Source organism: Pelmatolapia mariae, linkage group LG16_19, assembly GCF_036321145.2.
Source record: "Pelmatolapia mariae isolate MD_Pm_ZW linkage group LG16_19, Pm_UMD_F_2, whole genome shotgun sequence".
In the NCBI taxonomy this organism is placed as follows: domain Eukaryota; kingdom Metazoa; phylum Chordata; class Actinopteri; order Cichliformes; family Cichlidae; genus Pelmatolapia; species Pelmatolapia mariae.
This window is the reverse complement of record NC_086241.1, coordinates 14,009,151-14,034,641: the sequence shown is the minus strand read 5'-3', so window position 1 is coordinate 14,034,641 and position 25,491 is coordinate 14,009,151. Positions and strand designations below refer to the sequence as shown.

The 25,491-nt window shown below is 40.7% G+C and overlaps 3 protein-coding genes across 13 annotated transcripts in view; 2 read left to right on the top strand and 1 right to left on the bottom strand.

Moving 5' to 3' along the window:
• LOC134644188 (hyccin 2-like) overlaps positions 1 to 7,926 on the bottom strand; it is a 48,179-nt gene extending 40,253 nt beyond the window's left edge. For all 4 annotated transcript variants that reach the window (XM_063496962.1, XM_063496964.1, XM_063496963.1 and 1 more), the window contains exon 1: positions 7,721 to 7,926. The gene's annotated coding sequence lies outside the window, so the exon portion shown is untranslated. The remainder of the gene's footprint in view (positions 1 to 7,720) is intronic.
• Positions 7,927 to 10,061: 2,135 nt separating this feature from the next.
• LOC134645264 (CASP8 and FADD-like apoptosis regulator) lies at positions 10,062 to 17,171 on the top strand. Of its 2 annotated transcripts, none has more exons than XM_063498648.1 (10): positions 10,062 to 10,272; positions 10,368 to 10,714; positions 10,797 to 10,902; positions 11,148 to 11,283; positions 12,976 to 13,031; positions 13,127 to 13,151; positions 13,341 to 13,384; positions 13,488 to 13,566; positions 14,363 to 14,864; positions 14,958 to 17,171. In XM_063498648.1, exons 2-10 carry the CDS (start codon positions 10,428 to 10,430, stop codon positions 15,085 to 15,087), a joined length of 1,365 nt encoding a protein of 454 aa, XP_063354718.1. In that variant the 5' UTR covers positions 10,062 to 10,272; positions 10,368 to 10,427; the 3' UTR covers positions 15,088 to 17,171. The 2 variants fall into 2 exon arrangements, with proteins under 2 accessions (XP_063354718.1, XP_063354717.1); XM_063498647.1 differs by having other exon boundaries at positions 13,338 to 13,384.
• Positions 17,172 to 17,290: 119 nt separating this feature from the next.
• The window catches only part of dip2a (disco-interacting protein 2 homolog A), a 94,600-nt gene continuing 86,399 nt past the window's right edge, over positions 17,291 to 25,491 (top strand). For all 7 annotated transcript variants that reach the window (XM_063498646.1, XM_063498645.1, XM_063498644.1 and 4 more), the window contains exon 1: positions 17,291 to 19,168. In XM_063498646.1, the coding sequence (XP_063354716.1) occupies positions 19,045 to 19,168 (124 nt within the window). In that variant the 5' untranslated portion in view covers positions 17,291 to 19,044. The remainder of the gene's footprint in view (positions 19,169 to 25,491) is intronic.

Sequence of the window (25,491 nt, the reverse complement as noted above, 5' to 3'; positions counted from 1 at the left end):
TAGACCCATGTTGGCATATAGCACAGTGAAAAGAGTGTTGGGCCAGAGCTATGCAGCCTTGGTTATCATCTGCCCCACAGATTACATTTTGCTCCATGCAACTTTGTCCTCATCCCTAAATGAAATTTAAGTTGGCATGTCACTGTTTTGACACACTGCACATACAAGTGCAAAGGGTCCAAATGAGACTCCCAGGAAGTGATTTTAAAAAATGCAACCAAGTGCAGCCCATCTCTACCAAGAAGACTATCTTGAAGCCACTTCCAAATAACCGAGCTCCACATCATATCTCCAAAAAAGATTCCAGATAAGGTTTGCAGGAAGTTCAAGTCCACCACTCACAGCTCGATCTTCACCACAGCAGCATCCACAACACTGCAGACTGTCTTAATCTGTCAATCTCCCTCATGCATCTTCCCGTGATACTTGCGTCAGTACTTCCAGATCTTGTGAAAAAGACCCCAAAATAGTTGAGTTCCTCCACTTGAGGCCCACCCACTTCACACTCAGAAGCATACAGCTTCAATGCAAGCTATAGGTCATCATTCAATGACGTGAACAGAATCATATCATCTGCAAAAGAGAGTAGGGATCTTGATTGTACCAGGTCTGTGGGCTTTCGTGGGCTTTTGCCCAGTCAGTCTGCATGTGTTTTATTGACCTGGAAAATGCATGTAAACCACATTCTGGGGTATCCTATTGGGAGGCATGGTCTCATTGCCAGTAATAACTCAGACATGTTCCTCAGCGGAGTTTGACTCCACCAGGGCTGCCTCTTTTAATATAATAATAATGGTTAAATGGCCAACCTATTACTATTTTTAACATTTAACTACAAAGAAGATCTTTGTCTATTATCTATTAATGGACAGATATAACTACAAAGCTACTTTGCAAAGCTGCTTAGGGCTAGGCACCACTGTGCTCCAATGCATGAACACAAGCTACGTGTTAACATTACTCTGCACCACACAAATGCCTACTGTGCTGCATTACATTCACAAGTGTAAAACAGGAGCCATGAGGTGGAGGAGAGTGCTTTTCTCAGTCACAAGTTCCCTGACATTTTAAATAAAGACACATGACCACTAATCCCACTACTGGCAGTGTTTTCATGGCGCGTGTGTGTGTCATACATTTAATGTCACTCTAGTGAAATAGAGGAAAGCGCTCTACTGCTGTTTAAGCCGCTCAGTCTTTTTAACAATGAGCAACTCTGAGCTTTCATGACATGCCAAGACCACTGGACTGCCCACAGGCTGAGACCGCAACCCGAGGATTTGGATCAGAGAACTTAGTCCCTGAACTTCCTTCCACCCCAGTCATACAATATGATCGAGAACAATGTGGACCGCATTTTGGCTCCATTCATATCACTGCAGCAGACTCAAAGAAATTACATCAGCTGCGCATGGCACTGCTCTATGAAATCTGCAAGGGACTGTAGCCAAGTTAATAAGCATTAGCCTCAAAGATCTGGTCATTCTCTTGCTCAGTTACTTTAGGGCCGACACATCCTAAAACAATCAGACTAAGTAAACCAATTTTACTGCATTTCAGAGTTTCTCTAAATGTATATTTCATGGGCGAGGTTTATATAAACCCTCCAGAAAACATCACAAGCCTCCACATTCTTCCTTATCGTTTCCATCATATCACAACAACAAATAACTGCCAATAATTCAAAGGCTCCTGGAATCAAACAGGCTTTGGCATCTGCTCAACTTCAGACAGGCACTGAGTCGTGACCGGCAAGCAAAGCAGGAGAGCGGAAAGCTGACCGAAGGGAAGGTAAAGCCCAGCAGAGAACAGGAACGTCTAAGAATATGATGGCCCAACATTACTGGCCCTTGTCACCTCTCGGTCACTACAACAGATGAGAGGAATTGGTCAATTCCGAAGCAGAAACGTTTGCAAGCTCCCCCTTCTTAAGGATTTGCTGATTTCTGCTTTACTGTTAACTGATGAGTGCACCTTCAGTTTCTGCTTGCTGACAAAGTGTTATTTGTTTATGAGAAATGGAGCAACCAGACTCAACTGGAGATCACACTTAGTTGAATCAGTGCTAGAGCTAACACCACTAAGCCAGCTGTCTGCAGATGTAAGGATGATGCCTGATGTGAAGAAACAAACCCAGGGTGGTAAATTAGTGGGTGGAGGTTTCTGCTCTACTTGTGCTAAAACTTATTATTAAACTAGATGCCCCTCTATACGTAGTTAAATGTCTACCAATTTAAAGGTATCATTATGGGCTCCAGAAAACCCTAACAGTTGATCAAATAATTAGGGATGCACTCAAATATTCAACTGTTTGGTTATTGTGTTGTTGTGTAAATATTGTGTTTTCAATTTCTGGATTGGTTACATGGCATCTCTCTCACCTCTCAGAAGCGACGATCACCTTCAGGTCACCTGTTTCTAATTAGTGACTTTGTCATCATCTATTAGCGACCTGTCAAACCTATTTAGTAAAATCTTGCCACAAAAGTGCCTAGGAAAAAAATCTTTAGACAATATTGCTTTGCTACTCGCACTGCTATCCTGCTGGGTTCTCTCTCTCCACAGCTACAGCTGCACCCACATGGAGGCAGTGCATGTCATGTCACGAAAAAAAGTTAAGATGTATCCTATTGCTTCCAACTTTGACTCTCACCGATCATTCCATCCATCCATCTTCTTCCACTTATCCAATTCAGGGTCATGGCAGAGCCTATCCCAGCTGTCACAGGGCAAGAAGCAGGCTACACCCTGGACAGCTCGCCAGTCTGTTCAAGGGCTAACAGAGACAAAACAACCCTTCACACTTGCAATCACACCTTTTGACAAGTCACAATCACCAATTAACCTAACATGCAGTCATATCTCTGGACTGTAGGAGGAAGCCGGAGTACTTTGAGAGAACCCACACAGGGAGAAGGAGAACATGCAAATTCACGTTAACTACTTTAATTCAGAGTCTAGCCATAACCTCACAGATGTGAAACAGAAATTCAAAAATTCCTCCACAATAATGAGATAGTTGCTGCAGGACAATGATGTAACTGCAAAAAGACACAGGCACTGTGTCTTAACCTTGCTTTTATATATGACTATAAAAAGACAACAACCAGTTGGCAACCAGTTGCGTCAAGTCCTCTATTGCAAAGAAACGTTGCAGATGAGTTATGCTCACTGGAGCAGACAGAGATCGACTGCAACGTGCCAGCAACCTGTCTGTTAAACCAGACAATTCTTTACAAACATTTGCCAATCCATCTGTGAGTGATTGCAGTTAGTATGAGTTGGGCCAGGATTCTCTGGAGACAGGTTGCCTCCCACTAAGCGACCTTTGCAATTACCTTAAAAGCAATTGAGGTTGAAGGTGTTGCATGCACAGTCTGTCAGAGATCAATTGGCTGCTGCAAGTACTTTGAATCGGTCGCTAAATGTGCACAAGGGGGAGGTTGCAGTCCTATTTTAATTCTAGTGTGACTGAGCCATTAGCAACATTTCTACTTCTTCAGTTTGCCATTTAATGTCAATGTCAATTTTTAAAGTAGAAAAAATACAACTTTCATTATGCACTAAAAGCCTTGTTTGTTTTCTCAATTTGCCATTAACAGTGTATAAGACAGGTTTGAGCATGGTTGATAAATACCTGCTGGTAATTACCTATTCACTGTGCCTGAGTAAAGCGCCGGCTTAAAATTTAACTTGATCTAACGGCACAACTTTATCAACAGAGGTATGCAAACATAGCAGTCAGTGACAGAAATGCACTAAAGCAGGTGAAAGCTTGTGACACACTAGTATCAACCAGTCTTACTGTACAAAAGAACGAAGATAAAGCATTATTGTCTCACATGGGAACAGGCAACTTCCCTTAGGGGATAGTACAGTTAATCTTACACAATCAAAACATTCACACAGACTCAGCAAACAAAAACGCAAATACTGCCAGCAAGCACCACCTAAATATAAACAGGGACGGCTTTAAATGTTTCCGCTTCAAGCACATGTAAACGTCTGTCACATCATATCAGACAGGTTTGACATAGGTGTTTAATAAAGAGCTGGTACAGTGATGTGTTCTCCTTTTGTCTCATATTTGATGCAGTGTCCACAAGCACTGTTTATTAAATGTTCTGTGCAAACAGTATGTTTAACAGTCCCTATATATGTCAACTATATGTGTGTTTTAAAGGCTTTGGGTATTTTCTCATACACTTTTGTACAACTGACAATATAGAAGTGATGGCTGCTTTTTTAAGATGCAATTCATAAGTAAAACAACTGACTGACTGAATCGCATGTGATTTATGGCAGTCACTGGGTGAAACTGGTTGCAAAGGAGCATACAGTGTGGAGCCTAAAACATTTTTCCTAGTGACCCAGGGTTGGGGGATACGTCACTGAATGGTCTCAATACCTGTGTGACTTAAGCATAAACAAGCATCAATTTGTCAGTAAGTCAATGAATGAATTGACAGAAAATGACTCAACAACCACCTTAATAAGAAATTTATCATATTAGCGGATATTAGTGGCTATGATATCACACGCATATTTTGATTTTTACATCAGATACCCTTCCTGATTTATGGCCTTTTCAAGTGATTCATATCTACTCCCAGGACATAACCAGCGATCTTTTGCTTGTTAGGCAAGTGTGTAAACCCATACACTATGTATCCATTTAGATCAAATAAATAAAATGTATGATTTAATATAAACCTTTTATCTTTGGGTTTTGGATATTTGCTCACCTTCTAAATACACTTTAAGATGTTCAAATCTACAGTTTGGCTTTCACGATACGACAAAAAGCTGTGATTATGCGACAATGTTTAACAGTGCAACAATATATGTTGGCTATACAGATGCTATTACTTTCTGCTTTATTTGTAACAAAAAAAAACTCTTTTGAACATTACAGCAACCATTAGGTTCATATAGATGAAAGTTCCTAATATATGTCAAGGAATGTTTTGCAGTGTTTTTAATCACATATTGTAAGATTTATTGGTCATCAATAATTTTAACACACATTTCTCAATATTCTCTTATATTTTAAAGACTAAGTAAATAATCTGCAGGTAAAAAATATTGTTATAGCGATATATGCATGATGGTTAAATTCTGTGCTGATGCCAGTGTTAAAATTTTGTTAATTTTGTTGTTTCTGTGTAATTTATTTCCTCTTTTGTACAAAAGAAACAAAGAAGCCTTCATTAAGATTAACTGTAAAGTTAACATCAGTGAACATTTAGGCATCACAAAACCGATGTGAAACACGTGGCCGTGATTATACATCAGTGGATCCCTACGAATACTGGTAGCTGTAGGAGTAGTTCAGCACAAACATCATGCTTCTCGGCCTCTCATGAACTCATGTTGGAGAGATTCACTGTACATCATGGAGACAGCCAACACACTGACAGAGCTCATACCTGGCAGCGCAGTGAATCAACCGCCCCGCGGCTCTCTCTGCATGCCAACCACATATCCAGCTGACTCAAGACCGCACACAACATGATAAAACTGACTCCTTTGAAGACTTTAAAGTATGCGTAGAAACCAATTTAAATGTTAAATAATAGCCAACAAAAAGAAAATGCTCTAATCTGAAATCCCCACATATTCAGACTCTACAGGGAGGAATTGTGAGGTTTCTTGTCTGCTTGTGGACTCATAGTGACAACAACAAACATGGTGATGCAGCTCTTCTCTGCTGGAAGGAAAGGAAGGGCAGGGGGCTGCCTGCCTGTGTGATCCTCTGGCGCTGTGGGTGAGTACAATGGAAAATAGTCCCCATTGCTAATCCATGGCAGGCTAATTACAGCTTTGATCCCCTAAGCGTGTGCATCACTGTTGGTGGGTGGGAAGGAGGCAACACACTACTGGGCTCAATACCGTTATGGCAAAACTTGTTTTGGCTCAAAGATGTCTCCATTTACTCACAAACGGTGCAGAGGTGGAACCAATGTGCTGTCAAATCTTACATACACTATATTAATACAAAGGTCATAAGAGTCCTTAAACCATCAGCCAATAGTTTTATGAGCATACAATCCTTCATCCAGCAAATCCACCAGCTTCACAATATGATCCAAAGTCACCGACAAGGTTACCATTTACTTCACTGAGCAGCACATGAAACCCAACTCCTGGAGACATGAGACACAGATTAAGTGGGTAACTGGAGTTTCTGTCTAAAATAGGCCGCAGCTCTGATGATAGCCTAGTCCCAAAACACATGGTGGTGGAAATACAGCAAGGGAGGAGGAGAGAGGAGGATGAAGGCTGAGGATGAGCAGCAGATGGCTTGGAATTATCTAGATCTTGAGCTCCACACCTTTGCTCATTATGCCATTAGTGTAATGGTGGCTTATTAGCCTAGACCAATATCACTCCAAGCAGTATCCTTTTAATTTAATGTTTGCTGTCTTGAGCCACAGCAAAATGTCAGTATGGAAGGAGGAATGTAAAAAGTAAGACACAAACATGCTTAGCTTGATGATCACTTTGAAAAACCTCCACCACCTCCAGTTCATAACCTGTGCTGTTTTAAAGGAGGTTTTGTGGGTTTTCAAGTGGCTTGCATTAGTTATCCCACTATCAATCAGGAACCCCCCTCCCCATCTCAATGATGGTCATTTGATGTGTATTAATAAAGCATATTTAAATGTTATTATTTAATGTAGGTGCAGTTACACTAATACTGCTTGGTTGACACTCAATTCCAAGGCACTTGGGTCAAAGCATACAGAAAGACCTCAGCACCCAGTTTAGAAACTACTTATCTGGAGTGATACAAAGCTCAGTAAGTATTATTTTTGTTTGTTTGTTTTTCCTTTTCTTTTTTTTTTTTAAATCCAGCCTTACTTTAGTTTCAGTAATTTTCCTCATGATCAGCTTATCAGTCATCTATTAACTATAGGAATGCATCTATGACGGGACCTGAAATCACCTTGAAGCTGCTGCAAGTTTAAGGTTATTATGGTATAAAAGCTTAAAACACACACATAAACAGACTGGCCATGCTAGCGTGTTTCTACACATGGGTTATTTATTCAGAAGCAACGAATCCGCCTAAAAAAAGTTATAAATGCAGTCGAGAGTTTTAAACCTGGGACTTCCGCTTGTTTTGTTTTTTTTATATCAATTTCAAAATAATTGTTAAATGTTAAAAAAAAATATGCTGCAACGTATTGTGCCATTCAACTACGTATAAATTTATGTTTGTATAAATTGCGGTGGATACATGTAGTTGGTGGGGTAATGTCACAACACAATCACTGTTTAACCTTAAACACTGAAGACACCGTGCAGTCCTAACGGTCACGCAGCTATGTTAGCCAGGTAGTTAACTGCTAGCAAACGGTTGCTCCGACACTGCCACGAAGCCTGAACCTGTACGCCAACGTTAGCTACCTTAGCTCGGCTCGAATGCCGTTAGCACGCCTGTTACAGTCAGCAGCTGTTGGACATCCTCGTTTTTCCATCAGTCGTGACCAGGCCGGGGCTGCTGACTGCTGCCAGCCTGGCTCCAGCCCAGAGCAATCTGCTGTGTGGTCCTTTTCCTAAAAGACACCCCGCAGACGTTGAAGCCTCCTTGCCGCGGTTTTACATCCACATCAACACAACAACTGTGCTGTGATGTTCCAACTCAGCAGCAGCAGCCCCGGTCTGCGACTACCTGGAAAATCCTTCCTCTTGTAATAGTAAATTAAATACTCACTCGAACTGAAGCTGGTTATAGTGATGCTACACAGTGGCTGTTTTGGGGAACCGGGAACCGTGTTTGGTCAGAGCGGTCACCCAGGTCGTGTATCTTCCCTTCTTCAAATGGTCCCTCGCTCCGCCAGCAGTACCTCCGTATGATCTCTCCACACTGCAATGATGGTGCTGAGACACAGCGAGACACGATTGGCCAGGCTGAGCGGAACTCAGTGAGCTTTGGTAAGCAGAAATCTCCGGCGACCTGCAGGGGGAGTAGCAGTGGTGCGTTCATGCCCGTTGGAAAAGTTACAATCAATGGTTTAACACGCTCATATTGCCACAGATAGCCGTTATTTTTATTTTTTTATTTTTTTAAATGTGTATGATTATCCCTTCAGAGTCTGAAACCCACCATAAGCCACTGAATCTGTTTAAGAAAGAAAAGATAAAAAGATTAAGATAAGACTTTATTATCCCGTTGTTACAGCAGTTAAAAAATTAAACCCAACAAACATATGAGATGTGATATCTTAAATAGCTGAATGGTATGCAGCTCAGTAAAACAATACAGCATGACAAAGCATATATCTAGAGAAGGTAAGACTATTGTGAAATCTGAATAAATACAGTTTAATAAATGTAGTAAAACCAGCATAGCAAATACATAACTTAAACAAATATTCAGAGCTTTGCTGTTTAATTTTTAATGAAGAATAATTTAAATTACATTAAATTAACTTTAAATTGTTACAATTTAAACATAATGTTACCAGACAATCTATGAATAATAAAGGGACTTATTACAGCAGATTTGCCTCTGACACAGATTTGCCTCTGTGCAACAGGGCAAGCATGACTGTTTTGTTCCACAGTTTGACCGAAGAGGAGAGGGTCCACCTACCCCTTGCTGCAACACTCAGTGGGTGAAAGGTGTTGGACAGGAAGCTGTTTCTAAAGAGTTTATTTTTACAGAGTTCAGTCAGGCTTCTGGTTGAACCTCGAGAAATTTTACAGACAGAGAAGCAGGATTATCAGCCGTAGTGGTTCAGTGTTTAACGTGAGGCTCAAATCTCTCAGCACACGACTATCCCAGCATGACACAGCATGATACACACAAAATCCAAAGAATGAACTAATGTCACTTTGTTGTGGAAAATGCAGTCATAGGCGTTCAAACTGCAAAGCCCCCCTCTTTATTTTAAAAATATACTGTAGCTGGTTTTGTACATGATTGGCAAAAAGATTATTTGCTAAGGGAAAAAGTCAGGTTATTGCAAATTATGATCCAGTTAAGTGATACATTTATCTTTTTTCCAGCTTGTATGAGAAATTTATTTTCTCTCTGGTAAAAACAAAGAAACAATAAAACAAAATTTAAAAAATCTATTGCAATGACAAATTCATACGGCACATTTAATTGTATGTAAAAATCAAAAACTTAACATAAAAACAAAAAACACTTTACAGAGAGTTAAACACAGTTAAATTTTACCCATTTTACACAGTTAAATTTAGGCCTGTGAGAAAAAACAAGGTTTTGAGTCTGTTTTTGGATTAGAGTTGTAACTGACCTCAGCACCACAGTTATGCCTGATTTAGACTTCCGCGGGAAATCTGCATCATAACTTACAATGCAACCTCGAAATTTCCTTTAACCCTTCGCAGCAACCTTCTAAATAACATGAGGTGCACCTCCCAAGACATGTAACTCTACATTGGAGTCAATGCAGTCGACAACAATTGAGAGGCGTGTGGAAGGTTGCAGCTGACAGTTAAAGGGGGTTTCGTCATAAGTTAGACTGTAAACTTTTCGCAGAAGTAACAACCTTAACTGAAAACACCCTCACCGCATTTAGATCTAATTTTGTAACTGATGAACTAGGTTCTCTATGAACCATATTAGTGCCTTGATTAATCCATATTTTTCAGTGCTTTTTAAAAAATCTGCAGACAGTATATTTTCTTTAGTGGCAGATGTCGAAAATTTTACATGTGCAGGTCTAGGCACGGTGGCACATACCTCTTCAGTGAAGTATGTGAACAATCAAGTACGTCAACAAAATAGCCGCAAAAAGAATATATATATGCATATATATTACAAGTTTTAAAGTAGAAAAACTCACATCCTGCATTGCTCACAGGCAAAACAATAGCAATCTTGCACAGGGAAAGACTTTTGTGTGTGTGTGTGGTGGTGGTGGTGGTGGTGGGGGGGGGGGGGGGGGGGGGGGTGCGGGGGTTGCTCCCCCTTGGGAGGTCCTGGAGGTGAGGCTCTTCACCGCTCGTGCTTGCGCCATGACTTCATTTGTGGGTGTGGTCTATCGGCTGCCTTTTTTTTTTTTTTTTGCTTTCGCTTTCCTTTGTGCCGTTGCGCAGTTTTTGTAAAAGGACAGAATCAGGCATTACTTATATGGTATTCATCCGTTTTCGTTGTTAAGCGGATCCTCGCTGCTTTCGTTTTACGTTGGGGAGTATTTGGTAAATCCCCTTCCTCGCGTTTTTAAGCGGTGCGTCATTTCTATAGTTTTCCTTCTTCTGCTTTGCTACGTGTTTGTTGCAGGACTCTTTTCGGTAAGGTCTCTCTATAATTTCGTCCATTAGCGATGGGTTATTATATTTTCACGACTTTTTGTGGATCTTAACATGGTGATTATTGTGACCCACAGGCTTTGACTATAATTCTTTATTCTGGGCTCATCTCCTCTTAAAGTTTTACCAAAGTCCACATGGCTGTTCCGGATCAATTTCAGCTACATGCTATAAATGAAATCGCGGAAGCTCTCAGCAGCAATGAACGCAGTAGGCTCTTCTATCTATGTGAAAGCTTGGACACGGACCACAGTGTGGCTTGTATGAAGGAGATGCTCAGATCAAAAGTGACGCACCATCAAAACGCTCACCTGTTTCTGGCAGAGCTCATGTGGCGTTTGGGGCGTTTGGATATCCTAAGGAAGGTGTGTAAAGTCAACAGGGATGACTTGGAGAGGACCAGACAAATGGTCCCACGTTTCAGGTAAGACATCCTTTAAGATGAGCTGATGAATCGTAAAGATTTGAAGAATCGAAGTTAACAGTGTTTGTTCCACTTACTGCAGAGTATTGATGACAGAACTAAGTGAGGAGCTGGACACTGAAGATTTGGACAGTATTAAATTCTTGTTAACCTGCAAATTATCTCGTGAAAAGCTTGAGAAGACAAAGGTAAAAACAACAACAAAAACCCCCGAATGAATGAGACATGATTTTGTTTTCACTCATATTCAAATGTATGTGGGTGGGGATTTATTACTAACAACATTAACATGGTAATTTTAATGTAATTTAAATTATTATTAACATGGTGCAGTCAATGATGCCGCCCCCCCCCCCCCCCCCCCAAAAAAAAGTAATTAATTAATTAAAAAACAAACATTTTAGACATTTTTTCCATTTCTTTTGCGTTACAGAGTTTCCTGGATATCATTGTTGAACTTGAAAAGCTGGATTCAGTCTCACCAGAAAGACTTGACGTCGTAGAGGACTGCTTGACAAACATTGGCAGGATTGATCTAGTCAAAAAACTGACCACTTACAAGAATTCAGGTTAGTCTGTGTTTCCCTTTTCGCTTTATATACTGAAGGGCTTGAAATAGCATCTCCACGAGAAAGGTTTGTAACAGTTATGCAGTGAGAAGTGGGAAACACTTCCCTACTAGTTACACAGAACTGGGTTAAGTTTTATGTTCCTCATCAGTATAGCATACCCGAAACTATCGATACTCACAATCACTCATAATTAATGCAAATATCTATTTCAGTATTTCAGAAACTGCTGATCTACTTGGATTTTCCCACGCCACCATCTCTAGGGTTTACAGAAAATGATACAAAAACAAGAACTTATCCAGTGGGCGAAAATGCCATGTTGATGTCAGAGGTCAGAGGACAAGGGTCAGACTGCTTCAAGCTGATAGGAAGGCAACAGTAACCCAAATAACTACTCGTTACAACCAAGGTACCCAGATGAGCTCTGAATGCGCAACAAGTTGAAGCTTGAAGGAGATGGGCAACAGCAGCAGAAGACCACACCAGGTGATTTCCATGGGTTCGCCAAAATTGGACGACAGACGATTAGAAAAATGTGGTCCGGTCTGCTGAGTTTCACTTTCTGATGGTTCAGATGGTAGGGTCAGAATTTGGCTTAAACAATAAAAAAAGCATGGATTTGGATCCATTGTGCTTTGCATTAATGGTTCGCACTGTTGTTGGCTGGTGGTGTAATGGTGTGGGAGATATTTTATTGGCCCCCTTAGTATTGTTTAGCACCACAGCCTACCTGAGTATTGTTGCTGATCATGTCCATCCCTTTATGACCACAGTGTGCCCATCTTCTGATGGCTGCTTCCAACAGGATAACGCGCCACATGACAAAGCTCGCATCGTCTCATACTGGTTTCTTGAACATGACGATGAGTTCACTACAATCAAATGGCCCCCACAGTCACCAGATCTCAATCTGATAGAGCACCTCTGGGATGTGGTTGAACGGGAGATTTTCCACTTTGATGTTTAGCAGCAAAGTGTGACGCTATCACGTTGTCATGGACCAAAATCTCTGAGGAATGTTTTTCCTTCACCTTGTTGAATCTATGCCAATGAGAAGAATGGAGGCAGTTCTGAAAGCAAAAAGGCATCCTACCCAGTATTAGCAAGCTGTACCTAATAATGTGGCTGGTGAGTGTAGTAAGCAAAGAATAGGAAGTTTATTACATTTCCATACCAAAAACTCAGTATTTAAGGTAAACACATTTTTCAGTTTGTGACGACCTGTCCTGAATGTAGCCTTCCTTTGGCCCTTGTTCACCTGGGACTGGCACCTGAGACCCTAAACTGGATAAACAGCTAAGAACATGAATGGATGGATGGACATTTTTTTGTGACTGTGCTCTGTTATGACGTTCAACAACTTTGACGCAAAAGTTAAAAGATTATGATCATGAAAAAATGACATCAAAATGCATTTCAGTTTTATTTAACCCCTGCAACCACGAGCCTGCCTTGCTTATTTAGTCCACTATAAAGTGAAGTTCAGGGTAATCGTATTTAAGACATCACATGGATTCATTGAGACTTTTCCCTTTAGGGTAGATTCAATTTTCAGTATTAATTTAATGCTGTTTATTTAATGTGTTGCCTTGTTTCAAATGTAATAGGATAATTTTTCTTTAAACAGCGACAGCAGTAGAACAGCGAACACAGAGACATTATGTATGTATATATGCCTGTCTTTTACAGCTAGGGCACCTGAACAGCAGCGAAATTTGTCTCTGCAGCAACCCCATAGAATTTCTGTGAGTGAGACACTTTACAGATGTTAGTTCACATTTCCCATAATGTTTTCTCCACTAAAACCATAAAAATATCTCCTCTTTCTTTTCCTCTACAGCATGTTACACAAGAGCGCCGCATTGGTAAGTCTAGCAAAATACCACAGATGTGTAGCCTAAGACTATATTTTTAATCAAAATACCTTTTCATCCCCATGAGACACATATTGACTGATATCTGGTCTCACAGGGGCTTTACAGCTGGAAACCCCCTGTTGGCCCTGGTGTTTACTTTCTTCTTCTGTTAACCATAACACTCTTTGTTTGCAGTAGGAGTGAGCCCACGATCAGGTGCCTGCCTAGAGCCGAGCGCTGAGGTGAGGATTCCCCTCCTTCTCTGAGTATTTTGATTATATTTTCAAGTGTTGAATGACTCAATTGCATTTACGACATTTCCCCACAATCTCATTTGAATTTCAGAGTCAGCCAGATTGCTATAAATTTAACACTAATCCCAGAGGACACTGTGTGATCATAGACTGCGTGGGTAATGATGGAGGTGAGACACAAAGCACTTTGTACTTTTCTACTTAAACAGAAGTACCAAAATCACAGTGTAGAAATCCATAATTAGAGGTATAGTCGTGCATTTATAATCCTGCTGGGGGAGAAAAATAAAAGGATGATCACCACATGCTGTAGTAGGTTTTAAAGCTGATGCATCATTGTGTACACCAGATAAACCTACACTTATACGTTTATCTGGAGTTAGATGTATTATTGGGTAGTTTCCAAACGAGGGACCAGCCCAATCCTAGAAAAATTCTTAATGGGAGAAGAACAAGAAAACTATTGTGCTACTCAGATTTGTATTTCTTTGGGAATTTCTTTTATGTCTGCAGCTTTTGTGAAAAGGGAAGCTCATTTTACTTATTTGTGGTTTATTAACAGTTGTCAAAATGTAGCTATTTTAGAAGGCAGGGGGAAATTCAAAGGTGTGTGTTTTATTGTAGCAGTATAATTATAAAAAGCCTGTTGTAACTACAGCTGAAACATAAATTTAGTGTAATTCAAAGACAAACAGTGTAGCACAGTAGCTCAAATTGAATTAAAAGTGCCTTACAGCTGCATATAACTGCGTATCAGGGGTAAAGGTACTTTTTGCATGTTGCAAGTTTTTGCTGTTAAAATGTGCATTTTAATCATTGTGTTAAGATCATAAATGTTCACTTTCCCTTTCAGTAGTTTTGGTTGCCACTGATCAGTGTTTTAAAAATGTAAAGCTACATTTGTCTTTTTAAATTATTGTCAAGGTGACGCTTAAATTCTCGTTTCATCTTTGCTCACTCCTTCAGAAAAATTGGAACAAACATTTAAGGCGCTTCACTTCAGCGTGGATCTCCACCGGTATCTGAGTTCTGATGAGGTGTTTTCAGCTCTCGAAATGATTCTCGATAAGATGGAGAAACTCAGAAATGATAGCTTTGTGTGCTGCATCATTAGCCGTGGCACAGAAAGTCAACTTTTGGGCACAGATTCGACTGGCAATGGATTTTCTATCAACGAAGTCAGGCGTCTTTTCAATGCTAATAGATGCCCGTTGTTGGCGGGCAAGCCCAAACTTTTCTTCATCCAGAGATACAACGTACCTAAGTTGTCCCTGCGCCCCAGGATGAACCCAGATGATGAGCACCTCGAGACAGATGGCTGTGATGGGGCTGTCACAGCAGCTATTCCTATGGATGCAGATGTGTTTTGGAGTCACTGCTGGACAGATGAGCGTCAGCTGAAAGAAGACAAACATAGCTCTGTGTATGTGAAGGCTCTGACAAATGCTTTAAACAAAGCCCATAACAGGTATAAACATATATTTAACTTTACCCCATCATCATGGAAGTTTTCTTATAAGTTTCTTATAAGCTAAACTGTTATTTCTTTGTGCTCTTACAGGAAAATTAAGATTGATGATATTCAAATGGAGGTGAACAACGTCGTCTTTGAACACAGCAGAAGTAATCCTCAAGCCAGCTACAACCTTGATGTAAAACACACCCTGAGGAGAGATCTGTACTTACAATAAAGAACTTATTTACTATTTATTTGCTAAACACCGTGAAGTATCTGGCACCAGCACTGGTGTTACAGATAGGCCTTAGAGTCACTGTGCCTCCTCAACTGAATTGTGCTGATACCCTTATGTAACTAGATGTTAAATTCAGTTAGTGTGGGGATGAAAAAGTTAAACAGCCACACTGATAATTAGTTAAGGCAGCTCGAACTCAAGTTAATTATTTGCTTAGCAGTAACTTAGTGCTTTTGCAGCACTGAGGAGGCCACCGACTTTGGAGCGGAGGCGCCTGTCCAGGTCCTGTTTCCTTGTGATAAAAAAAGAGGACGTTCATCAGCTTGCGCAGCTAAACTATACTTGTGGACTTCTTAATCTTTGAACGCAGGTGTCTCCATCCCAATGCCCCGGGTCTCCATAATCATGCACCTAGCCGTGAAGTCTGCCTTTCCAACATTTGTGAAAAAATGGGCCGTTCTAAAGAGCTCACCAAGTGCAGTGCTGCAGTACGATACCACTGCCAGTGAAACTTCTTGGCTCCTAGATATTCAACAATCAACTGTAAGTGGTACGATTGGAAATGAAATTTTTAGGGACCAAAGCAGCTAAGCCATGCAGCGGCAGATCGGCTAAAGTCGTAGAGTGCAGTCGGGCTGAGGTCTATAGTGAGTATATAGAGTCACTACCACACTGCTGACTGCAGAGCTCATCGGGGATTAACGTCACAAACATAGCAGACATAGTTTGCTTTGAGTACACGGTCAATTGCACGTAAATGACAGCATGAAGGCTTCTCTGTCTTTTTATTTCTGTTTTTCTCTTTATTTATTTCATTTTTTTATGTAGCAAATGAGTCAAATGGCCCTCAATCAAGTTTGTTGCCCTTGTAGTTGTATACTACGGCTGACAGTGTCGGACACACAAGTATTGATGCAGCTCAGAACTTGCTCAAGAAGAACGTTTTTATTGCGTATATAGTGACACCTAATGGTCATATGTAGTCATGACATGTTGTAGTTGGAGGTAAAAACTGAAAACTTTAAATGTGTATTTATTGTTATTATTAACTTTAATTTTCACCCAGTGTGTTGGTGCATGTTTAATAATATATGTTGTGTTTCAACAGATTTATAATTTTAGCAGATAAATCAACTTCAACAGTTCCCAACCTGAACTCCACAGGCAGTGACATTTTAAAACGTAAAGGTTTACCAAACAGGACACCCAGTCATCCGGACTGTGATGAAAGTTACAGTGCATTGGGGGAAAGCAAAAAAAAGTATGCTTAAAGCTTAAAGATGACTTGCAATATTTATTTATACTCCACGCTGTACATTTGTGCATTTGTAACATTTTTTTGTCTTGTTGAAAACAATCTGAGCTAATTTGTACTTTGAATTATTATTTTTAAAATGTATGCAGAAACCTTGAAAACTTCTCTTAATGAAGGAAACACTATCATGCTTTTTTTTTTTTAAAGTACTTATATATATTTATGTATATGTAAATAGACATTCCCTCTAATTCATGTTGTAATTTTGTAATTTAACCCACTACTGTAGTTTGTTTTTGTCACCATGTAAGTACATTACAGTTTTTTGTTTGTTTTAAAATATGTATCTATGTTAGTGTGCTACAGTGCAATTGGGAGGATGCTAACATAGTTGATACAAAATTTAACATTTCATACAAAGATTTTTGTATGAATTGAAATGTTAAATTTAACATCCATAAGCTATTTTTCGCTTTTAATAAAATTTAGTTGTGTTGTATTTAATATTGCATCTGAAAAAATATGTTTGCATAGTCTATGTGTGTTTTTTACTTTTATTTTTAACATTTTCTATCATATTTAAGACATGTTGTATTACAACAAGGTTAAAAGAAAAATTAAAATAATGACTGGTACAATGGTTAGATTTTAGCATCACTTGACCTTTTAGAAGTGCAACTCACCGAGGCCATGTAGCATTTTATTTTCCAAGAAACTCTGGAATCACAGAAAAGCAATGACATCACATGTTATGTAAATGTAAATGCCCATGCCTCCACTTTGAACAAAGAGTTCTGCAAATAAAATAAATAGTCTACAAATCCAACCTTAAAGACCCCTCATTACGCTTTTTAAAAATTCTGCACACAATTGCCATCAATGTGAAATTAACGTGTAATTATTTCTCTCTTTATGACATATGTAGACCTCTTTCTCACAGACACTGTGGTACTGTCCCCTTTAGAACCTGCTGGGAGCATCAAAGTTGGATCTACTGGTCTCAGTAGCGTTGACAGGCACTACTGCAAGAAAATCACCAACCATGTGCAGATACACCCTGCAGATTCTGTCTTCCAATATCAGTTATGCTACATGTAAAAAATGAAAGTATACATAAATATAGTGAAATATGGCGTGGTTCTTTAAAGGCGAAGTACAGCAGTAGTAAGTGAAGCTCTGTAAGCAGGACTAGTTTTGATGATGCTGACCTCTCCAGGCTTCCAGCCTTGAGTGCTGCCATATGAACTTTGTTTACTGGAATAGTATGAAAAACGCTATGAAGCAATGATGAAACATTTTCTAGTTTAACAAACTATTTTAAAAAATTAATTAAATATACCTTGAATGTCTATATGTGAATGTACAGAGGTATTTGAAGGTAAATGCACATATATGCACACAGAGAGAAAGACTACATACATAAATATTGTAGTATAAATATAAAACATTGGAACACAGATTATGTAGTTCAGGCAGGTGTGTCTGTGAGTGTAAGTGTGTCTGTGGCTGTGGTACAGGTATGTATAGGACAGGTGAATATATGTATATATGTATAATTGTATATCTTTGTTGTATGCATATGAATGTGCAGGCATGAATGCACCCGTATGTGTATATGAGCCATTGGCTGGCCATTTAAAAATGAGAGGAATGTTGCTGTCATTCATAAGAAAGGAGGGAGAGATAAGATCATATAAGGTTATACTTCTTCCTGCTTCCTTTAGAACCTAAAATGTCAGTTGGTTATACGCAGACGAATAATATACTGTGTGTTTTGTTCTATTAAATGTCCACATCTATCTATATATGTTACCTTATAATGCTTTATATGCCTTATAATCTAATGCTTCTATAGCTGAAAGCGCACTTGAACCGCCAGTAATTTATTTCAAGAATTCCACTCCAGCTTCCACTTTTAGCTCAGTGCATTTCTAAGTGTAACATTTACATTTCTTTCAGCGCTTGAACTTTAATCTTTAAGCGCAGACACTTAAATCAAGACCTCAGGTCCCTTCAGCACATGTTCCACCTCTTCACAAAGCTTCATCAAAATTAGCTGTTTTTTTTGTTTGTTTGTTTTTTATGCATGAAAAAGAAAGACAACATACGGAAATGAAACACAGTACAAAAGAAATCCAGTAAAGGTGGAGGTCATAATGTGTGCCACGAAACCGCTGGGTGACAGCAGGAGGCAGGCGAGCTGTACGCGGAGGAGCAGGCGGCGCACAAGCATGCACCGTGCAAGCGCACGAGTGGGGGCCTCGTGAACGCGCACGGTTGGGGCTGCTGTTGCTATGATGCAATGGCGACTGCGCCGTGGGAAGCGAGCGAGGAGTTGAATGAGTTCCCTCCACAGTTGAGGACAGGCAGCCGCCGACAGTGCCGAGGAGGGACAGACTAGAGGCTGGGAGACGCTGGCAAGGCCCTGTCCCAACACCCTACATGGAAACACGGATCCAGGTGTGTCTGCTAGCCCCGCAGCTAGCCGTGTCATGACGTTTGGAGACATTTCTTACACATCTGTGCGACGTTGCAGCCACACGGGAGAGGAGGCACCAACACCCTATTTGCTCTGAGCCTGAACCAAGTGAGGTGAGGAGGGGCTGTTGTTGTTTCATTGATAATCTTCTGGGCTTGGTCGCATTGTCCTCTCCTCACCGGGCACCAGTGGATCCGTTCGCCCTTCGTGCTGGACCACCATGGCTGAGAGGAGCTCCACCGGGCTGCTGACGATGATGTTAGAGCCCACGCCGGCTGTCGCTATGACCCTGCCTGCTGAGGTCCGGGAGAAGCTGGCGGAGCTGGAACTGGAGCTGTCGGAGGGTAAGTTGCCAACAACATGTACACAAACTAGCACAGCGAGTGGCCCGGAGCGCGCTTTACGCATTATCCACGCGTGTGACAGCAATCAGAACCACCGCCCTTTTATCTGGGTTTTGTACTCGTGTTTGAAAATATGCCAGCATCACCAGAAAAAACAATCCAAGGAGTCTTGGATCAAACTGAACTTCTGCCTTAGTTTGGCTGGTGACTACTGCTCAGGGACGGGTCACATTAAACCAGACCGGACAGCGTTTTGTTTCCCTAATAATGAAGGCAGTGCCGAAGTTTTTAAATACCACACAGTTAATACTCCAAGTATTTGATCGGGTGGCTCTGTCCTAACAGATGCACCGACACACCCATGATACTGATATGTGAGAGCATAACACCAAAGGGTCTGAGGAAAGATTTGAAAAGGTTTAGAAAAAGTAAGTTACAGAGTCAGAGGCCTCACTTAACACCCTGACCCTAACAAGCTGGCCACTTTATTCAAATATGTGCCAATAAGTGTAATGAAGGGGAAAAGTAAGCATGTAGGTGATTTTGTTTTGTGGATATTGCTCCTTGTTCATTTGCTTGTTTGTTTTATGACTGTGCTTAAGTCGCACTTGTAGGCGTGTCTTCTGTTTGACGCTATATTAGTTCTTAATTATAAACCCAAGTAAAGGAAAAGTTAGAACAAGCTAAAATCTCATCATTTGCTCAATTATTTTGGTTTTATATTTTACTTTTAGGGGATTTTTTTATGAATCTTTTTTGTTTTTTAATCTTCTAGACCAATCATGATGGTTTTCGTTCTTTGTTGGTTGCTTGCACATACTTATAAAAGTTAAGGTTTCTGCAGCACAGAGAAAATTCCTTGACTGTAACAGTTATAATAGTCTCCGATAAGGAGGTAGTGATGTGTTTTTATTGGCGGTTAGGTCCATAAAAATTTAATTTCACTACTAGTGAAGCGAGTTAAAGAAATTTTAAATGTTCCAGCTTGAAATTCGCTTGATATTTTCTGTAAACAGCTCCTAAACTTCCTCATATTTGGTGATCATTACACTGAAGTATTGGCACGTAGCTCGGCACAGAGTAAATAAAGATGGGCTTATATTCATGTGCAGTGCTTTTGATGAAAAAGACTCTTGTTCTCACCAACAGTTTCCATTGTTTCCTGTTAACTCAATGAGACTCATTGTTGAACTCCACTTCTTTATTTCTCACGTGGCGAAATTAGCCGAGCTGCAGCAAAGTCTGACTAATTAATGACCTACTTCAAGTCTGATTAGATTTGGAATTTGACCCCAGGGTGGGACCTCTTTTCCCATCAACTCTGGAGAAGATGTTAACTCTACAAACTTAAAAAAATAGCATGAAGTAAAAGAAAACCCACTGATCAGAAAGTCAAAAGTCAAAATCTGGACTGAGTCTTCTCTTCCTGTGTGTCGTGCAGCAGCATCACGCCGGGTTCAGGAGTACACCCGAGGTGCATGCTTTGATAAGCACATTAACTGCGACCCAAACCCTCTAATGGGATAGACATGTTTTCAGGAGCAGCCACCAAACTAATCTATATCTGTCCAGTTTCCTCTTCCTGCTCTCCAAATGTCACATCCTGCCATGTTGAAGCTCTGATAGCTCTATCTCCTCTAGCTTCTCTTCCACTGATACACGCTGTTGTCTCTCCCGCTCCCCCCACCCGCTCGGTCTCACTTTCTCTCCTCACCTTTGTATTTTCTCTATTTTCTCTCACATCAAAGAAAAGGGAATGCCATTTATTTTTTCCCTTCTCTCTGCATATCCCTGTGTGCTGCTGTGAACTTTTCACCTTGTGATGTTGCTCCTCAGTCACCTCCCCTCTGCCATCCTGGCCCAGGGCTCAGTAAATGACTCATTTTATGAGAAGTAGATGAGAACTTGAGAGTCGTACAGGTTTTCTATCCTGTTCATTGAGCTCTTCTCTCTGAGACTTCACATGAGGCACGTCTATGTCTGTTGGAGAGATGCATCTTGATGTTTTGGTTTGGTTTTTTACCATGCATGAGAGTGCCAACAGTTGTGTGTGTCCTTGTGAGGGAGAGGGAGCACTAGCATTGTAGAATTCATGAAGCTGAATAGATGCGTCATGTATGTTTTCTTAAGCAGTTTGTCTGCAGCTAGCTGTTGGGATAGCATGAGATGATATTCCAGTGTCAGCAGCTTAGGCCTGCTGATGTGTGAAATAAACAATCTGTGCACTCTGATTGGGCTTATAATAAAAACTGTTTTCTCCAGAGATGCATTGATTCTCGTATTTTCAAATCTTGTATTTGGATCACAGTGAGTACGTGTTTAGAAATGCTTGATTTCACTCTGCTGGTGTCCTCAGCCGATTTTGTTTTTCATGGAAAATGTCGCCTAAGTAACTCTTTCTCTGTCCCTTTAATATTGCGAATATGCAGCGTACTTCAGCGATGTTTCCTTATTCAGAAGGCCCATATATTTTAATAATTGGAAAATGCTCTGCAGTGCAGACTTGAGGCTTCTCCGCTGGAGCAGGATAAGTGAGCACACTGACTTACTTAAACGCTGAATAAAATGTGAAAGTGGTTTAAAGTCAGTAAAAGTGCGATTCTTAGCATTCCTCCATGAAATTCATGACTAAACCAGTGACATTCAAAGCTAAAAGCATCTCCAGCAATATAGCTACTGGTACCCAGATATTGGTGCTTTAAAGCCAGATCCATACTGGTTGCTGCTATTTCTGCTCTTTCTCACATGTAGACCTCAGACAGATACACGGGACTCACATCTGGATATTTTCCACAGTTGTTCTATCACAAGTGTAGCACACAGCAGGAAATAGTCTGATCTTGACGTGTTTTTGAGGGAGCTGCCCGGTTAGAGTGCAGGGGAGGCATCATACACGGCGCCCACACGCTTGCTGTCTATATAACAGAACGCTTACCCCCTCCTTTCTCACGTGGGCTCTTTTGCCTATCACAGAATTCGTAGCAGCGAGAGAAGTTCAGCTAATGTGTTCTCTGAAAAGTTCAGGCTTCGTTGCATGTGTGAAAACGGCTCTACAGAGATAAGTGTGGTGTCATCAGACTTTCCAACTTGTATCCAACTTGCAGTACGAAGCTGATTGAGAAACTGTGTTTAGTTTTTGGCCTTCAGTCTTTATGTAGGCTGGCTTTGTGAGACACGTAGCTTTTTCAAAAGTGCTGCTTCTCCTCCCACCAAATTCTACACATCATTAAAACGGACCTGTGTTGTTTCTCTGCTGACCTGGATGCAGATCAGTGGCCAAGAGATGGGGCTTAAAGGAGGGCAAGAAGACGAATGATCCCCATTATCTCCTGCAGGGAGGAAAGAGGGAGAAAGACGTGTCTGCTGAGTAATTCATAGGCTCACTCTATCATTCCCTGCTTTTCTGCCCTCCTCCTCTGTTTGCTCTCTAAACCCTCTGATTACGAAGTCTTTTTTAGTCCAGTGCTTGCTGGTGTTTGCTGGGAAACTGCTAAACTCTTGGTTGGTCATTGTGCTTTCCTTGCCTGCTCCCTTTCAGTAAACATTTACAGACGTGCATGGCAAGTTTTGCTGGTAGTTTAAATGTCGTCTTGCTTCTTTTATAAGTGTTTAGATTCATTGAAACCTTGTAGAAGTTTTGAGGTGTTTGGAAGATCCAGCAGCGCAAGTGTGGCTAATGCTTTCTGCAAACACACAATTTTAAAAAAAAAAGTGTTTATCACAGTTCAGCAAGGCATGGTTTTCTTTTAATTTGTTCTACTTTTTACCCATATTCTAGTTTCAGTCGCTGTCCTGACCCAGTTAGCCCTGAAGATCATAAAAGATTAACGATTTATCCAGTCATTTAGATAAGGGGAAACTTTAGTCTCGCAGGTAAAGAGGTGATCAGGCACTGCCCTGTCAAATAGTAAAGAAGTAATGAGATGGTGACGATTAAGCTCAAACTTGCCTGTCAACCTCTGGCACAAGCAAAGGCTTGCTGGTGTAATGACGAGTCGTTTGCATCTAATCGCTGCTAATGGATAAAAACCTTTACTTTGTCACCATTCCCTCCCTCAAAATATGCCTTAAAGAAAGGCTGCACAATTAATCAATTTCAATTTTGCCCCTCTACAGTCTCATTTTTACCTGACAATTCTGCCACTTGTGCTGCAGAGCGGGGATGCACTGCGTCAAAACAAGCAGCAGTAAATTCTCCCTAAACACTTATGGCAAGACCGCATTACAGCACTTGACAGAGTGGAAACGGCCAGAGAGGACAGAGACGAAACAAATGTGTCTGCGATGGAGAACAAAATGAGCCACAGAAAGTTGCTGTTGTGAGAGATTTTTCCAATTTCCCAGATGATTGTAGCCGTCAAAAGCACACATTGTAACTACACTGAGATACATGTTTGAAGGAAACTAGCTGAGAGTTGGTCAGCTGGGACGGGCTCCAGCCTCCGTCTGCAACTCTCACTTGGATAAGTGGTTATGGAAATGGACGGATGGATTACAGTTATGGCTTCCGGCATTTATGAAACGATAAAAATGAGATAAAACAATTATTTTTTGCATTCTTTTCTTTGCAGCGGTTTCATCTTTCTCTAAACACCCCGTCAAACTATCTCCCCTACTGGCTGTGGTAGGTTTAATTTAGCTTGAGACAACAAGACAGGACGAGAAGTCCAGTAAGGAGCAAAATTGCAGTAACTGTGATCCCAATATGGAACAAAATAATTGCGACGAGCATTTTTTTTTTTTTTTTGCCATAATTGGGCAGCTCTACAGTAGCATACCATAAGGCGTCTGAATCGATCGTGGTCAAAAGCCTGAAAACTGGGTGTGCAGAGTGAGTAGCTTTGGTGGCCAGCACTTTTGTAAAACAGAACCTCTTTGGAAAGTATGAGTGTACAGGAAACCCCTGTGAGCTGGCTCTGAGGTTTTGTTAACGAAAGACCACTCACTGAGGGGTGAGCCCACTTAATTCTCCTGAGTCACGGCTTACTGTGGTCACTTGTGGTCCCACCGCCCGACTCATGAAGAAAGAAACATGGAGTTCAGCCTATTGTTGAGCAGAACCAAACATCAGATAAATATGGGATCACGCTGTATGCTAAGAGCTCTGAGAACATGTAGGATTTGGGGCGATTAGAGGGCTTTGTACACGGTTCCCAGTTTGCTCTGTAATAGGATCCAAAGGAGAAAAATGTTGAGCTTTGGAGCGATCTAGCAGGTTGCGGTAGCTGCTCCAAAGTCCAGCTCGCGGATGGAGAGGCAGCTTTGCTTTAGCTGTGCCCCTGCCGTGGTGGAGCGTGGAACGTGGTGGGTCATAAATATTTCACGGGTGTGCCTCAGAGCACAGCAGAGCTTCGGATTCTCCCACTGCTCTTATGTACAGACCCCCCTGCTTATGCCAGTCTGTGCGCATGTTTGCTCTCGGTTTGTGTCTCTGAATGCTTTGTCGAGGTGGTCCTTTCCATTTATGGGATGCAAAACCACATAGCTGTGTTTTTCATTTAAACCAGCAATGATCCACAGAAGCAGCTATTGTCATACCAGTCTGCTTTGTTCCTCTCTACTGTAGGTCCTTACTGTTTTTTTTTAAATACGTGTCAACATCCTGACTCTTGTCTTTTATGGGAGTTCTGAATATTTAATAGATGTAGTGTGTAAATGTAATATCTAAAATATGACCTTTTCCTCCATTTGTTTTTTCAGCTGTGGATGAGTGTACATTGTTAAATTTTCAACAGCTCTGTAATCTTGGTGTCACTCTGTGTTAGAGTTATAATGCTTTCAGTTTCTATAAGTGCAACTGATGTTTATTAATAACAGTCGGTACAATTTTAATACATGTTAATATTGTGAAGTTTTACCATTCATTCTTTTAAATTCCCTGCCGTTTTGCATCTCTGTGGAAGGATTGTGACAGATTTTGTCTTAGATGGATTTTAAAGTTTGTTTTGATGCTCAGATAATACACAAGTGCTTCTCTCTTTGTCTCTGAATGCATTCAGCAAATATCTCAGTGAGACATTTGATTCTTGTAATGGATGTAACCATAGAATGACACACACTTACTGGTGCTGTCTCAATAGTGTTTTATTGCTTGTGTTTGAAACTCATGGCAGAAAGTGCTGATTTTGGTCATGCTGTGAAACCCATCTTCTGTATGGAGCTCTCAACATACAGCAGCGTCCAATGCATGTTGTGATTAAGATCAAATGACTGTAGACTTGTTTTAATTAACATAAAACTAAATTGATGAGTGTTTATTGCAGTTTTATAGAAATGCTACGCTTAATCAGAGATTAAGTGCCAATCAGCAGCCGAAATGAGAA

Excerpts from the sequence above, each read along its gene's own strand:
- LOC134645264 (XM_063498647.1), top strand. The coding sequence starts at position 10,428 with ATGGCTGTTCCGGATCAATTTCAGCTACATGCTATAAATGAAATCGCG. Across the intron at positions 13,385-13,487 it reads GCCTAGAGCCGAGCGCTGAG|AGTCAGCCAGATTGCTATAA; the intron begins GTGAGGATTCCC and ends TTTGAATTTCAG. Across the intron at positions 14,865-14,957 it reads TTAAACAAAGCCCATAACAG|GAAAATTAAGATTGATGATA; the intron begins GTATAAACATAT and ends GTGCTCTTACAG.